Raw genomic sequence first — 15,781 nt, forward strand, 5'->3', positions numbered from 1 at the left:
GTGGAGAGCTGACACAATGGCTAATAATGGCTTTTTTTCTCTTTGAATTTCATCACATTAGTCTTCTTTTGGTATAAAAATCTATAAAACACAATAAACTGCAGGGTACCAATACACTAATTTCTCAGGTATTTCCCCCTCATCCTTTTCCATTTTTATTTTCCTATAAACATATACTTTTATGCAGCTAAGCAAGTGCAGTGTTTAGTAAACAGAAAAACACAAAGGCCAATATGTCAATAAAACTATTTAGAACAGGAAACTCTTCTAAGAGCTATCACTGATCACTTTGAGAGCTGAGCAGCACCATGTTAGTACCATAGTAACTGTCTTCAGAAACACTGCATTACTTTCAGTTGTGGATTTAGTTAAACTCTATGGTTTCTTAAGAATTTCTGTAAACTTTCTGGTTTTCTAATCCCTTGGTTAGTTTCAGGCAAATTTGACAAGGAAGACCATAACACAGCACTAAGGCTTCATATCTGACACAAAAAGCTCCAACAAATTAAAAAAAAAAAAAAAAGTGTGTGAATGTCTCCCTGTAGTGTGGGAAAAGCAGGGAGAAGATGATGTTCAAACAAACCGATTGGGACAAGGTCCAGGCCACACAGCAGCTCCAGACCAGCTCGTCCAGTCAAGTCTGCACACGTGCAGCTCCAGCCCAGCCACAGCACCTCTTTCCATCCCACAGGCCAGAAACAGTGGTGTGAAATGGGCAGGGAGGGAGGAGGAGAGAGAACAATGGCATTAGAATATCGGGGAGAAGAATGAAATGGTGAGGATACCATATTGCAGACGGTTAAGGAAGTAGGGGAGATGGAGACTGAAGCACTGGGGAAGACAATAATACACACAGCTCACCACAAGACCACCTTACTGAAAACTTGGCTTTATTTGGTTAACAGCTCACAGAATTGTACAAATTCACCACACCTCAGCAGACCACCCACATACCTGGGGGAGAAAGGGAATGGCACAGATCAGCAGAGGGAGAGCCTGCCCTGCAGAAGTTATCACTGACAAAGCTGCCTGAAAAGGCTGCCAAACATTACAGTTTTTGTGCAATATCCACCACAGCAATGCATGCATGTGAGGTACCACCCTGTTGAAAGGCAGAAGGGATACTGGTGAGCTGTGACAGTGGAGGTGACACCACCACAGATCAGCAAGTTCCCTGTGATACCTAGCAGGCACACTGATGGGGCATGCTTCACATTTAATTTCATGGACAGTACATAAAATATCCTCCCTGCAGCTTATCCTACTTTTCCTGTTTTAGCCAGGGTGGGTCAGAACACCACATTAGAAACAAGATCTGTCATTCAGTTCCTTATCTTGCCTCTCATTATTTCTTTGGCAACAGGAGTTACAGCATTTCCTTTATAAATCAGATATGCTGGAGGGATTGCTAGCCAGCATCCATAGGACAGGTTAGTGACAGGCAAAGCAAGCTCTCATGTCCTGGGAGGCTGAGAGCCTATGGAAATAGGGTCCACAGCTATGGCAGGGAACAGGAATAACAGCAGAAACAGCTCCTTGCTGTGCAGCAGCTTTGCCACAGACAAAATCACAGTGATGGGGTAAATTACTCTCCCCCAGCTCCACCATTAGCCCAACCCCAGCCCTGCACCAGACATGTCCTAGGTTAGAGGCTTATTTTAAACACCTATATAGCATTGGAAAGATGAGTCTGTGAATTCCTGAAATGACTGCATTCTCAGCCTATTGATTTTTTATACAACAATCTGTGTATTATCATTTCACTCTTGTTGCATTCTTTTCACAGCTTTAAGAAAAAATATCATGCTACTGAGATACTAGATGGCTAATAAAATTGCTAATTGGAGTTCTAGAATATTTTCAACTATGCTGAGGTTCCTTGCTTTAAGGAATCAAACTACAAATTTGTAAGCATGATAACTTAAGATTATTATTTCATCATGGAAGAATTAGAAGCATGTTTCAAAGTTTTATTAATTCAAGTCATAAAAAAGTTACAGCAACTTCAAATATGTACAAACTGCCATAAAAACATTGTGTTCAGTTATACAGGAGAAGTCTCATTACAACATGGCTACAAAATCATTACTTTCAATAAAACTCCCACAAGGGTAAAATAACCACTTAGGCATGTATGCTCCAAAACCCTAGTAACAGTAGTTGTCAACTCGTTTCATCATCATAAAAAAAAATAAAATCAGGGAGCAATAGTTAAGTTTTACTTGAGTAAGATGGGGCATTTAACTCTCAACAAATAGTAAAAGTAGTTGAATGGTTACCAGTCTTGGTTGTTACCAGCTTTTACGATCATTAAGTGAGCACAATTGCCTCTCTTGCAGGAGGAAATTAAGAGTTAAGATTCATGCCTCCAATGCTTTTGTTGTCTTCTTTCGTGAATCTGGCTTGTCTTCAGTTGATTTAGTTAAGCATTCAATCCTCTATGCATTTCGTTCATTTCCTTCATCTGAAGGGGAGGAGGTAGAGGGAGATCAACATCTGGGCTATTTCTAAACTTTAAGTCATTGGGACTTAACAGCCCAGATTTTAAGTAGCAAATGGATTTGACACAACACTAACAGAACCAATCATGACAAACCCACTAGACTAAAAAAAAAAAAAAGAAGGAAAAAAGCACTACTTAGGGCACATGCAGGAAGCAGACAATACTATTTAGCTACAGCATTGTTTGGATTCCTCCACAAAAGGCTCCACACTTGGTGTCAAGCACCATTTGCTATTCCATTGGAAGGCAGCTCCTCCAAGGAAATGGTGAGATCCATGCAAATACCTCAGTAAAGGTCTTGTCACAGAACAAGACTATCAGCACTTCCTGTGGATTTCACAGCCCTTTGCTATACATATGTAAAATAGAACTTGCAGAAAAACTGAACCCCACCCCCTCAGCCCTGGGAAAGGCACATCACCAGCTTCCATTGAAACTAGTGCAGAATTACACAGAAGTGAAAACTAGCTGCACAAATTGAATACTTCCAGTCTCCTTGAACATATCTGAAGCACCCAAAGTGAGCTTCTAATCTACAGCAAACTTAAATTTCTGGGTTGTGGTCAGCCTCCTCCCCACCACAAACCAATTGCTTACCTCGGCTTTCACGTACTTCCCTTTCCTCCTCCTTGTCAGGACCTGTAACACAAGGATGCAGTATTTTTTAAGTCTTGATATACAAGTAACTTTATCTGGTTTTGACTTTATAAACACAAACTCAAACCTGCCCATTCCCCATCCTTCCAAACTGAGGTACATACAAATGAGGTTGTTTGTACCTACTCTCAACTACTTTAAAACAGGAAGCACCTTGTTCACCTCTGTGAATTGTTCCCAGTACTTGTTTTCTGGGTGACACCCTTCAGTTGTAACCTGAAACAGTGACAGTGTGCCCATCACCAACTTCCCACCTCCCACGTCTGAAGAAGCAAGCCAATTTACAAAGACTTTCCATCAGAATCCAAACATGTGTGCTTCTCAAATTGTTACCAGTCCAGTTCTGCTTGGCAGCTTTGTTAGAACTTACCAGGACAACAATTGCAGCCACTATTGCTACTACTATCACTACAATGACAGCAATGAGGCCGGGAGTCAGAGACTTCATGGAAAACTCTGGTGCTATTTCATCAACATAGTAGACCACTGTCTTCTCAAACTTCACTGGTTCGTTGTCAATGCTGATGTTTAGCCCGGCATTGCTATGAAAGATGGACTGACCTTTCACCTAAAGCAGAGAGGAAATACAGACTTGTTCATTCACACTGTAGTACAGCATTTATCTCATCACAGGAGTAATTCACCTTGCTTTAGCCAGTGCACAGCCAAGACTCCTGAGCGCAGTGCAAGACACACACCCAGCCGCTGGCAGATTTGACCCATGACACACTTACATCTTTCTCAAAGTAGTAGGCCACATCAGCAATATCCACATCTCCAACGGATTTGGCTGAGGAATTTTGTTTCAAATCAATAGTAATGTAAGGGTTTTCATACTGAAAAAAAAACAAAACAAAAAACCACAAAAAAAACCCCAGTGTGGTATTAAGAAGGAGGTACTTTAAATCCAGCTATCAAATATTCACCAAAACATTATGATCCAGTTTGCGAACTTGCGTCCCCGATCAAGTTTATGGTTCTTGAACTCAAGCCAACTGTTTACAGTAGGATTCAAATTCCACTTTTCTAGTGAAGCAAAGAAGTTATCTACAGACTAAGAAGAGCAGTGTCATTTCTCAGCATTTCTGTTCAGATACAGCTATTTGCTAACTGTTCGCCATTTTGAGAGCTTCTACTAAAACTCATGTTGTATTGCATTAGTCAAACATGACTTTTTAAAGTTACTCACAACAAAATGAAGTTCTGATATATTACTAAGCTTTATGTGCCCCTTACCAGCACATTGGCTATATAGCGGCCATCTAGCTGGTAACGACTGGTAATGGTATCCGTGAAAAACCTGCAAGGACATGAAAGCCATGGCTGTAAAAACAGTATTTTTTCACATATATCATTTGACAATTAGAGAAGACTGGTGTAACTGTTTTTTTCTCCATTCTCTCTGGTGGGTGGATCTCACCTAGCAGCTAAACCCTCACCTAGTCTCCCAGTGACTTTGCCCTAGCAGGGTCAGGGAATGAATCAGAAGGGCAAAAACAGGGGGGAAAAAATGAAAAACAAAACAACCCTAAACGGTTAAAATAAAGATAGTGGGAAGTGAAAGGGCTGGGTGGGGGAAATACAAAACCTCAAGTGATGTAAAAGCAATCAGTCATCACTGACAGATCAATGTCCAGACAACCTCTGAGCAAAGCTACTTGGAAAAAGACTTTCCCCCAGATTTATTGCTGAACATGGCATTATACAATATAGGCTATCTGTTCAGTCCATTCAGGTCAGCCCTCTCCCCCTTCCCAGCCTCTCGTCCATCTCCAGCCTAATCCCTGGGGCAGCAGAGTGAGAGTCTGAGAAGGCCTTGACATTATGTAAGTGCTATTCAGCAGCAGCTAAAACACTGGTGAATTAATCAACACCATTTTGGTCACTGGTCAAACACAGCACCATATCAACTGCTACCAAGAAAATTAACTCTGTCCCAACCAAACCCAGTACACTCTCCTCATACTAGAGTTCAATTAACTCCTAACAGTGAAGATGCACTCACTGTAAAATAAACACCTGTGTTGGACAAAAGAGCTTTACCAGTTTGAAGAGGTCGGAAGAGCTAGAGAGCAGCACCTTTTGTTCTGGAAAGGAGGTGATCTAACTGCTACAAGTGGGGCTTTAACAAAATGAATTTAAAAAAAAAAAAAAAACTAAACTCTGATTTTTCTCCTGCTGCTTCTATGTGGTCATTCTGCCATTTATGTCAGTTTACTTTCTGAACAGTTTCATCCATTACCTTCAATTTCTTTTAGTATATTGATTTGATGGGGGGAAAAACCTAGCAATCAATTTTAAATGGAAGGGAATCTCTTTAGCAGTTAATTTGTTTCCCGTACAAATTAAAGCAATTCTGTGAAGAACCCGCAGCTTGCTTCTAAAATTTCTTACAAGTGAGTTCACAGGCCTGACAATGCTTTTAGCAACTCTTTAGAAATACACTAGATATCTATTAGGACATGCATACATTAGGACCATGACACATTACTATCATCACTTACTTCTTTAAAGATTCAGCGTTCAGAGGAGCATTTCTCTCAGCATGTTTCATTTCAATGATGATCCACCTGAAGTACAATGAATATTCTTGAAGTACACGCATATAAAACACAACAAAGATATCTAACCCCAGGCTAAAAAAAAACAGAACAATGAGACAAAGCCAAGACAAGCAAAGTCTGTTCCAAACCCCCCCCCAATATCTCCTGGTTTCTGAAGAAAAAAACCTGGCCAAGTAACCAAGTGTTGATTGCTCCATCTTCATTCATCCCTAGTGCATCATTCACACAAGGCAGAGCCTCATACAGGAATGTTTTCATGTCACAGCACACCCTGTTGAAAGACTTACATCGTTCTGACTAACTGGTTGCACTTCAAGTCTGTATCATGTTTGTCAGTTCTCCTGACCCCAGCGGTATTCACACACCAACAGGTGCTTCCATTGCACTGCTTTGCCTTGAAAGCGCCGCTGTTTTCACAGTCAGGATCATAGAGACCATCAGTGTCTTCAAATGCATCTTTTGGTTTCTCACGACGACCTGATTTGGAGCCCATCACTTCTGCTTTCATCAGCAGGCATTTTGAAGTCACTAAAAATAACCAGAAAGTCGCGTTATGCAGCACCAGACCACGCATGTCCAAACCAGAGCTCCAAGTTCCTACAAACACAAGGTTACATCAGCAGCAACCAGATTCGAAGCCATTACATGGAAGAGCAGATGTCTAATGTGTAGGTGGTACACAGAATCAACACAACTGGGGTACGTCAGCCTCTCAAGGCAAAGGCCTAACAAGTCCAGCCTTAGGATTTACAGTTTCCATTTCTCACAGCTGAGCTTGAGATCAGAATGATGTCTTGCCACAAGGCTCTGCCCCCTCTAGATTTGTAGGAAAAATGAGGATATGTGCTTGCAAGGAAGCTAAACACTCATCTTCCAGAAATTCTTGCCAACACAGAACAAATATTGAGGAGGAGGCGTGAGCCTACATCAGTACAAGCAGAGAAACCCTCAACGCTTATTTTCCAACACCAGGTGACCTGGAAGACCAGGAAGAAGAACTCTATTGTTTGCTGGGAACTCAGCGGACATTCCCCATATACAAGTAACAAGTATCCCCGGCGCTCTGCGGGCTCGTTTCCGTGCCACCCAGCCGGCGGTGCCCTTGTACTCACGGGTGGAGCAGTCCACGGCGACTCCGGAGCCGATGGCTTCGCAGCGGCACTGCCCGCTGTTGTCCAACCTGCAGTTGCTGACACGCTTGTTCTTCTCGCAGACACACGCTGCAAGGGAAGCGCGGCCGTGAGCGGGACAGCGCCGTGGGGCAGGACGGACAAAGCCGCCTCTCAGCGGCCGGGCGTGGCGTGCCCGCACCCCCCGCTTCCCCCCGGCCGCCCTCCCCTCCCCGAGCGCCGGGGCTCCCCTCGGGGCGCGGACAAAGCGGCGCTACCGGGGCGGGCGCCGCTGCCCGCTCCGCGCCCCGGCGGAGGGCCGGGAAGGGGAAGGAGCGATGGTGTCGCCATTCGGCGGCACAGGGCGCCCAGCTGAGCGGCCCGGGAGGGGGTCCCGGGGCGGGGAGCTCGGTCAGGAGCGGGCGGACAGAGGGGTGCGGGCACTCACGGCTCTGGGCGGTGGCGGCAGCGCAGAGGAGCAGCAGCAGGAACGCAGCCCCGCAGAGCGGCTTCATGGCTGGGGCGGGCGGCGGAGAGGCCGGGGAGAGTCCTGGGGCCGCGGGCACGGAGGGAGCGGTGCGTGCGCGGCAGCGGCGGCGGAGCGCTCTGAGCCGCCCGACAGGTTCCGCAGGTGCTGGTGGCTGCGCCGCGCCCTCCCGGCTCCGGTTACACCTGGGACGCGCGGGGGGAGCGGCAGCGGCGGCTCCTCCCCCGGGCCTGCTCTTAAACCACCGCCGCCCCCTCCTCCCGCCGCACCTGGGCGAAACTGGCTGGGGCAGGGCGGGGCCCGCTCCCGGCCCCGACAGCGCCTGTCCCCGGAATGGGATGGGGGAGCGGCGGTGGCAGGGCCGTCCTCAAGCGGCCGTGCCCGCTTCTTACCTGGGCTGTGAAACCGCCCCGCCTGCGCGGGGAGCCGGGGGACAGCGGCCCCGCCGCCCGGGGGAAAGTGTTACTCATGGCCGGGAGTCCCGGGCGTGTTTGCCCGGTGACACACGGCAGGGGAGCAGAGCCCGTGGCCCTCCCGGCTCGGGGCTTCCCGCGCCCGCCGCTGACCTTCGGAGCGCCGCGGCGGTCCCGAGGGCTCTGCCCTGGCCTGGTGGCCCCGGGCTCTTCCCTCGGGACAGGCAGGAGGAGTTTCCACTCCCCTCTCGGCGAGCTGCGAGCAGGCAGGGAATACTCGCACTTTATAGTGAGCTTTGTTCGCATCCCGGGGTGCTGTGTGAACTACTCCGTGCTTGACATAAATTCTGATAATTCCTCAGAAATTAAAAGACAGAACGCTTATCTGTATAGAATAAACACTTTCGTAAGGCTCTTCACTGATTATGCAGTTTTATTTTCGGTTCTGGTTCCTGTCTAGAATACATAGCCGATGTCTCTACCCCAAGGTAGCTCTGAAGATTCGCTCCTGGTACTGCAGTATCCTCATTTCCCCGCTCAGGAAAAAGTAGTCCTGAGTGCTTTGTCTCTGAGCAGCGCAGCTTTGTGGGAACCTACAAGATGGGCGGTAGTGCCAGAGCCCTGCCAGGCTGCCGAGGAGGAAACACGGGAAAGCTGGCTGCAGGCTTTAAGAGGGCTTTCCGAAGTGTAAAAGCAATGCCAAAATGGAAGACAAAAGATAGGTATGGTACACCGGAAATGCTTTATGAACCTTGAGTTTATTTATTCAGTTAAAAATTATGCATAGATCTTTCTAAAAGATACATCAGCACCCTAGAAAAACAAGTTGAGTACAGGATAAAACCAGAATGACACTCTGCCCGAATACTTGAAGCTTCCTCTTACCAGTTCACTATACAATAAAAATATGTTTCTGCTTTTGCAGTGTAGACATCAGTAAGTGAAACTGTTTGAAAACTTTGTGTGATTGAAGTGAAACTGCTGGTGAGCTATCTTAGTGTTTTTGTCTCTGTGCGCAGCTGTGTTTGTGTTGTTCCTGGTTTTGTGTGTTGTTTTTGTCTCCAGTGCCCTGCTGCTGTCTCAGATGGGTCCAAGTTAAGGGAGCCTGAATCAGAGTTTTGAAGCATTTATCTTTATTATTTTTGTGGTTTTGCATGGTTTCTTGTTGATAAGTATATTCTTCTGATACACTTGTCAAAGACTCAAAAGGAAAGCTTGGCCTAGTAATATGAAAACATGGGAAGACTAAAGTCTAAGATACTGACTTCTTGTATAGCTTTCATCAAGTTATGGCATTTTCCAGAAAGATAAGTAGGATAATCTCAGAAATATGTGCCTTACTATAAACCCCTTATTCCATGTTAAGCGCTGGTTTTTTTCAAGATGAGAAGAGCTGTCTTGTCATTATCAGAATGTCAAGCTGACCTACGTAAGCCTTGATAATAAGGACCAATAAATTTTATGATAGTCTTTTGCCATTTATTTATTTATTTATTTATTTAATATGTAAATGTTGAAGAACAGAACAGTCTGGGTACAGACTTCTGCTCCTGATCCTTATTCTGTGTAGGTAAACCTCTGTGCCTAGTTTTACAAATCCAAGCAGCCTTGAAATCTTGGAGTGACTACTACTGAAAGTTGTCCTGCTTCTTTCTACAAGCACTTTCAAATTCCACATAGACATCTTTATTGTTAGAAAATAGCTATAACCTTTAGTATCTAGGGGCTGAATGGTCTTAGGGCATTTGTGTGGACTAGAGCCTCTTACAGTGTGTTTTGGCGCTGTTGTGTTGTGACATGTAGCAAAACATGAGTTAGCACCTGTAGAAAGTACTACAATGACTCTACTACAAACATAGGGGAATTGTGCAGCTTTTTGTTGTACATTTAATTTGGCTCCAGTTAGCAGGGTCTAATAAGGACATTGCTACCTGCAGTCTTGTCAGAGTTCCAAATGTGAAGAAATTATTGTTTAAACGTTGCTCAGTATTTTTGAAGGAGAGTTGCACTACATGAGGTCATTCAACAGCAAGGCAATAGAAATGAGGGACCATTGACAGCAGAGTTCATCTTACCCTCTTTCCAGGTTATTTTTAGGGCAGCTTCTCAGTAGAATCAAAGTCACGGGAGCAGATGTGAGGCTAAACAGGTACAAGGGCCTGAGTGTTGAAGTTTATTACACAGGTACCTTGGTGTCTGGGGGACTGGGAGGCAGTGTCATTTTTGTACCTTTTGTGGTTCTCGTACCTCTTTGTGATGAAATACGTGACCATATTCAATGGCTATTCTATATTAACTTCCCTCAGCACACAGCTCTAAAGGTAAGGCCTTGCATACTGGTTATAAACAGGATAATTTTATCAACTGTTGGAGATACCTCCTCTTATCAAATAGCTGACTGCTGATTAGGCAGTGCAGTGTAGGCTCATTGTGGTTTACTCTTACTAAAGCACAATTACAGCTCAGACAAATTATAATTTAAATGCTATGAGCACATTACTGGCTCTACTATATAGCAAAAAAAATGTTTTGGTCACTAAACTCTACATACCCAAAGTATGTAAACTTATATTAGGAAAACTCATCTGATCTGTATTTTTCTACTTTTGCTCTGTAATTTACATCGGATCCTGATCTGTTTGGAGAATAAATTATACGTTCACTAAAATACTCAAGAGGCATTGACTCCAGGGGAAGATTTTCTATTGACTTGAGTGAATTGTGAATCAGATCCAAGGAAATAAATCTAGCTCTTTCTGAAGCCAGTAAGAATTAGTGTGATACTGGGCTATGAGGTGAGGTAATTTCCAGGTCTTCACTAGAAATTAGGTAAGTGGGCTTTGTGAAAATCCCCAGGCACAAAAAAGCGACAGAATCTCCTTTCAGGGAAAGTCAAAAGGATGTGTGAGTCACTCCTGAAGTATCAGGAAACTATGCAAGGTGGGGCTGTGACACGCACTGTGATCAGCAGATCACAGAGATGAGTGGAGAGAGCATGATCAATGCCACTGGGGTGTTTGGCAATCTCGGTCTGAGATTCTCCAGAGGCTGCAAACCTGATTGGTTTTGGGTGTACCCTCCTAAAGATAACCAGAGTCTCATCCCTAGAAAATAGGTCATGTATGACACCAAATTGTGAAGCATAGTCTTGTTAGTCTTTTTCTAACAAAATTAATGGCTTTTGGAAATTCATTACTTTTAACTGGTTAAGGCTGACAAAAGATAGAAACAACAAGAAGCAGTGGTGCTCAAAAGTGCCAACAGGTATTTCGGACAGCAGATATTGCTACATATATCATTATATTATAGACTTGCTCAGGAACTTTTTAGACAGCTTCAGAATGTTTGCATTAAACTTTTTTTGTCAGACTTCATAGAATGAAACCTTGAAAGAACTGTAGGAAGAGGACAATATTGAGAAATTATATACAGTACCTTGTCCATTGTGTTTCTGAAGATTCCATATTGTCACAAATCGACACATGCTGCTGCTCAAAGGACTGTAATAAAACTGGTGCTTCTAACTGCTATTTTCTTTTTCCTGTCTGTTTGAAAACCACTAGTAAACAGGTAAGTCTTGTTACACTGATTTGAATAATGAGAACATTTGGAGTCCTGGAGAACTTAAATGTCTTGTCCATATGGAGATGGTCAAGTATAGAGCCAATAAGAAAATAAATGAGCAGTCATACCTCTCTGCTAGACTGTCTTACTACTTCCAAACACTGTTTAAAAAAAAAAAAAATACAAAACAGGAAAAAAGCTATTTTACACGTTTGGGTCTTTTTGGTCTGTTTCTAGATCATGACATTTTTTTAATAATATCACAGTGTTTGTGCATTTTGACAAAACTGTCATGCACACTGAAGATGGAAATTAGTTCAGAGGCAGTGGCAACCCTCACAAAGCTGTCCTCAGCTTCAGAAGCCCACAGCTTGGGTCTCTACCAGGTTGGAGACCTTCGAAAGTAAGAGTAGCTACGAGGAGGTACAGGGCTGTTGGTTCAGAGGTTCATAAAACTAGACAGGGTGTAGCCACAGGAGAGAAATGCTCATGCAATTAATGTATATTCTATTTGTGTCTTTGAGGATTATAGAAACCAACCTGTCTGTTATGTTGTGGCATCTTCACCTCTCTGCCAGGGCTTAGTCTTAACTCCATAGGGTGGGGCCAGGTTTGTCACCCTTCTCTTTACATACCTGAAAATGCATCTCCATGGCTCTAATACTGACAGCATTTTCAGAACACCTATTGTCAGCATTCAAAGCTGCTTAAAATAAGCAGCATTAGATGTAAAAACTGTAATAACTCCTTATCCAGACTACTGCACAGCAGCGAGGCAAACCTAATTTCATACTGTGCCAAATCCCTCAAGTTTGTAGTGTTTGGAGAAGGGTTCAGGGGAAAACACGAGATCACAAATTGTGGTAAAAGAAGTTCTATTTACATTTAAATTATTTCAGTTTTGGCATCTAAGTTACTTTATTTCTCCCCACCTTTTAGCCATTCTCTGTGCAAGAGGATACAGATGAAACTTTGTCAAAACACTTGTTGAAAACTGTTTGAGAGAGTCCCAAGCAGTTTTTACCATGCTTTGTTGCGTGACAACATCTGTGGGCTGTAGGCAGAACTGAAGCAGATGGTTACACAGACAGTTGTCCTGTCCCTCAGTGTGGTGTTATCAGGAGGCACATTAACTACTTCTGTCATAAAACCTGCCATTGAATTTGCTTGTGCTGGACTTGTGCAGGTTGCCATGGGGCTAGTGAGGATGTGGATTTACAGTTTGTAACCCTCAGTTTGTACAGGTAACCCCCAGCAACAATCCCCAGACAGGGCTGTACCTGTCAGTGAGCAGAAACCATGTATTCCTCAGTGAAAACAGGGTCACAGCATGCAGTTTCCAGGGAGCAGTTAACATGCTGTAAATCCCCACCCACTCTTGCCTCACTCTAATTTGTGTGCATAGTCATACCCCAAGCAAAGGTGAATAAATACACCCATGAGCTGGGCAGAAAATCTCATCCCACAAACACCAACACAATGGAGAGCAGAGAGTGGAGTTCAAAGAGCTGGGTATGCCATTAGGGTTTTGGGGTTTTTTTGTCCCTCACTGAAATAAATTGCGTTTGTGTTGTGACTACTTTCACAGTTTATGAGTTTTCCTTATTTTTTCCAGTTAGCAAAAGCTGTTGCCAAAGTTCATCTGTTTCTCTGTGCACTTTAATTTACAGCCCTTGTACTTACTAGTCATTTTATTGCTTCAAGAGCTCGGAGTGAGAGAACTTTTACAACCTGTGATTACTGAACTTGGTGAAACAAGAAAGCTTTTTGACCTGTTGTGGAGTGATTATAGACCCCATTGCTTCTTGGGAGGGGCATTCAATGTTTAACAAACTGTGGCAATTCTAATTTAACTGTGTGGAGCCTGGATCATTGGATAGGAGTTAAAAGAACCAGATCCTGGACTTTTTTCAGGTCACATTTAAACTTGTCTGGCTTTAGTCTCTAAAGGCCTGTCCTTGAAGTTCTGCCTTCCCACTACTGCACTTGATGCTGCTCCTTTTCTCGCAGTACAGAGCATGGGAGCCAAATTATTTACATATGAAAACAATTTCCTCTTGCTTCAAAAACTATAGCTACTCTACTTTTGATTAATCCTTTCATGGGATGAGTCTTTTGAGTGTCATGCCATGAAAATGCAGCTCTTGACAACAGAAAAATTGTCCTGTCATAATTACCACTATTGTTTGTGATTCATGGACAAAGATTCAATTGTGTTCAACAGTACAAAAACAGAGAATAAATAGATACTCTGTTTGAGTTTGTGACCTATGTGACCAGTAAACTTTGAAACTGGAAAACAAGATAGATTTGATGAAATTTACACATTTTGCCCAGTTATAGATCATAAGCAAGTTAGCTAAAAGTTTGAAGGCTCCCACCTATTCTTTAGCCATTCAAACAGCTATTATTTAGGAAACTTGCCTTCAGGAAAATAATTAGGATGTTACTTTGAAAGCACCAATGTTTTTCTACTTTTGATGTCTGTAGATAATAACATAAGCTATATTTCCTGGATAATAGGCTCCTTAGATGTTTTGTAGTTTAGTGTATTAATGCATACGTAAACATTACATCAGTGAGGCAAAGCATTTGTGTTATTTGCCGGATGGAATGAAACACTTTTTAGCTAAGGCCATTTTATAAAAAAGATTTCTTAAGTCAAATTCGTGAAACTTTCTCTGTTGTTCAGCTACATTTTCACTGGGGAGATTTTCGAAGCCTGGTGTTTGTCAGTTGTTTCTGAGAGGAAAGAGGAGTAAGGGAGAAGGTGGAAAGTTCCCATTTTCCAGGGTGAACGTAGGCAATCCAGTCCCTCCGCGCATGCACAGCACATGGGCACAGCTGCACACACCTGCTCCTTGCTCCTGCACCTCTCAGCAAGCTGCAGCCCTTGGCATCCGGAACAGATGGCTCCAGGGCCATGGAGGTAGAGAGGAGTCCTGCTTATTACGGCTCTTTGCACAATTCAGCATGAAGAAATGGCATGGGCACAGCTGGGTAACAAATATAGCCATGGTTATTAAATACTTGCAAATCCAAAATACAATCTTCAGTGGCTAAAAAAGACTTAAAATATGGTGGATGATGTCAGAAGGTTCAGAAAACATTTGAAGGAAAACACTGCAGGTCATCTCCTTTCCCTTTAATGCAAAATGTGCATGGCTAGTTTTGACTTACTGATGTTGAGAGATCATTCATCTTTTGTGATATGATGGTGAAGGCCTAATGTAGTCTATTTTATCTATTTAGCTTTACAGAGAAATGGGAACTCTTCAGATAAGACTACTTTGTTTCATTTACAACCAGCATACAGGTGCCAATCCTTAAAAATAAATCTTCCCCTGTCTGCTTTGACTTAGTTAAGTTCATGCAGGATGTATCAGTCTATTTACAGTAGGAATTAACAAGTTCAAACTTATGTCCCTGGAGATTTGTTGCTGCAGAGTGCTTGGCTATTTTAAAGCATGCAAGAGCAGCATGTTTAAACATGCACTGTGTTTGCTGGCAGCCTCCACTTTCCTTTACCACTTGCTCTATTAGCCTAGTCACTACATTTCTTGTTCACTGCATAATTTCCACATAATTTTTTCCTTAGAGTTCCTGAATTTCTCAGTACCTGAGAATAACTACATCTGTTTTGGGACTTAAATATTAGAAAACGCTCAAATGTATGCTCAAATGTTATTTTCAAGTAAACAAAGCTGGAAACAATTTTCCTGCCCATTCATCCATCAGTGACGTACAATTAAGTGGCACTGAACATTTTTAATTTTAATCCTACTGCAATGTTTGTCAAAAGCAAGGATTTAACTGCAAGGCACCTTTCCAGTATCCTTGCTTACTACTCCAGTAGCAAACTGGTAAACTGTTCAGTTTGTTATGCTTAGTCCTAGTCCAGGCACCTTGATGCCCTAATATTTTGCTTCTCACAACTCATCTAAATCCTTATTCTCTCTTCCCACATATAAAACAGGTTTCTGGTGACACATGTGGGTTCAAATGGTTCATCTATTCCTCTACTTTAATCCTGTGACTTGCTACACCCTTTACTCTGAAAGAATTAACCTCATGTCCAAAGTTTGCTTTTTAGATGTGTTTTCCTGTTTCACAATGGGTCTTTAGGAATGGAGCTCTCAATCCATGAGCATTTTCTTTAGAATGTATTTGACTGAGAGGCCAGGTTCCCCCAGCAGGATCAGCAGTCATCTCTGCAGGGAAGAGAGTTTTTTTTTCCTATTTCACACTCTGCAGGAATTAGGAAAAGTCTCTAACTGAAAAATACATATTTTATTTGGGACAATGATTTGTATTTACAAGAATCAATAATAGTTCTTCATGACTTTGTTTGAAAAGAAATACCAGGTGTTTTACCTGTGGTACTTTATCTTTCTTAGTAAAAAAAAAAAAGTTCACTAGAAAGGATATAACAGGCCAGAGGCATCTCAAAAATATCGAAATTTGAAAAAAAGGTATGTAAATAT

At 42.9% G+C, this 15,781-nt stretch overlaps 1 protein-coding gene across 1 annotated transcript; it reads right to left on the minus strand.

The window, feature by feature from the left end:
- Positions 1 to 873: 873 nt before the first annotated feature.
- EPCAM (epithelial cell adhesion molecule) lies at positions 874 to 7,441 on the minus strand. Its single transcript, XM_021540169.4, has 9 exons — positions 7,282 to 7,441; positions 6,837 to 6,944; positions 6,012 to 6,252; positions 5,665 to 5,730; positions 4,397 to 4,460; positions 3,895 to 3,996; positions 3,531 to 3,728; positions 3,101 to 3,142; positions 874 to 2,464 (listed from the first exon to the last, which is right to left on the minus strand). The coding sequence occupies exons 1-9, from the start codon at positions 7,346 to 7,348 to the stop codon at positions 2,423 to 2,425; spliced, it is 930 nt and encodes a 309-aa protein (XP_021395844.1). The 5' UTR covers positions 7,349 to 7,441; the 3' UTR covers positions 874 to 2,422.
- Between the last annotated feature and the right edge of the window lie 8,340 nt (positions 7,442 to 15,781).

Source organism: Lonchura striata, chromosome 3 (genome assembly GCF_050655825.1).
Source record: "Lonchura striata isolate lonStrDom1 chromosome 3, ASM5065582v1, whole genome shotgun sequence".
Lineage (NCBI taxonomy): Eukaryota > Metazoa > Chordata > Aves > Passeriformes > Estrildidae > Lonchura > Lonchura striata.

Coding starts and splice junctions, on each gene's coding strand:
- EPCAM (XM_021540169.4), bottom strand. CDS start 7,348: ATGAAGCCGCTCTGCGGGGCTGCGTTCCTGCTGCTGCTCCTCTGCGCT. Junction 6,945..7,281: donor TGCCGCCACCGCCCAGAGCC/GTGAGTGCCCGC, acceptor CTTCCCTTGCAG/CGTGTGTCTGCGAGAAGAAC. Junction 6,253..6,836: donor CGCCGTGGACTGCTCCACCC/GTGAGTACAAGG, acceptor GGTTATTTTTAG/TGACTTCAAAATGCCTGCTG.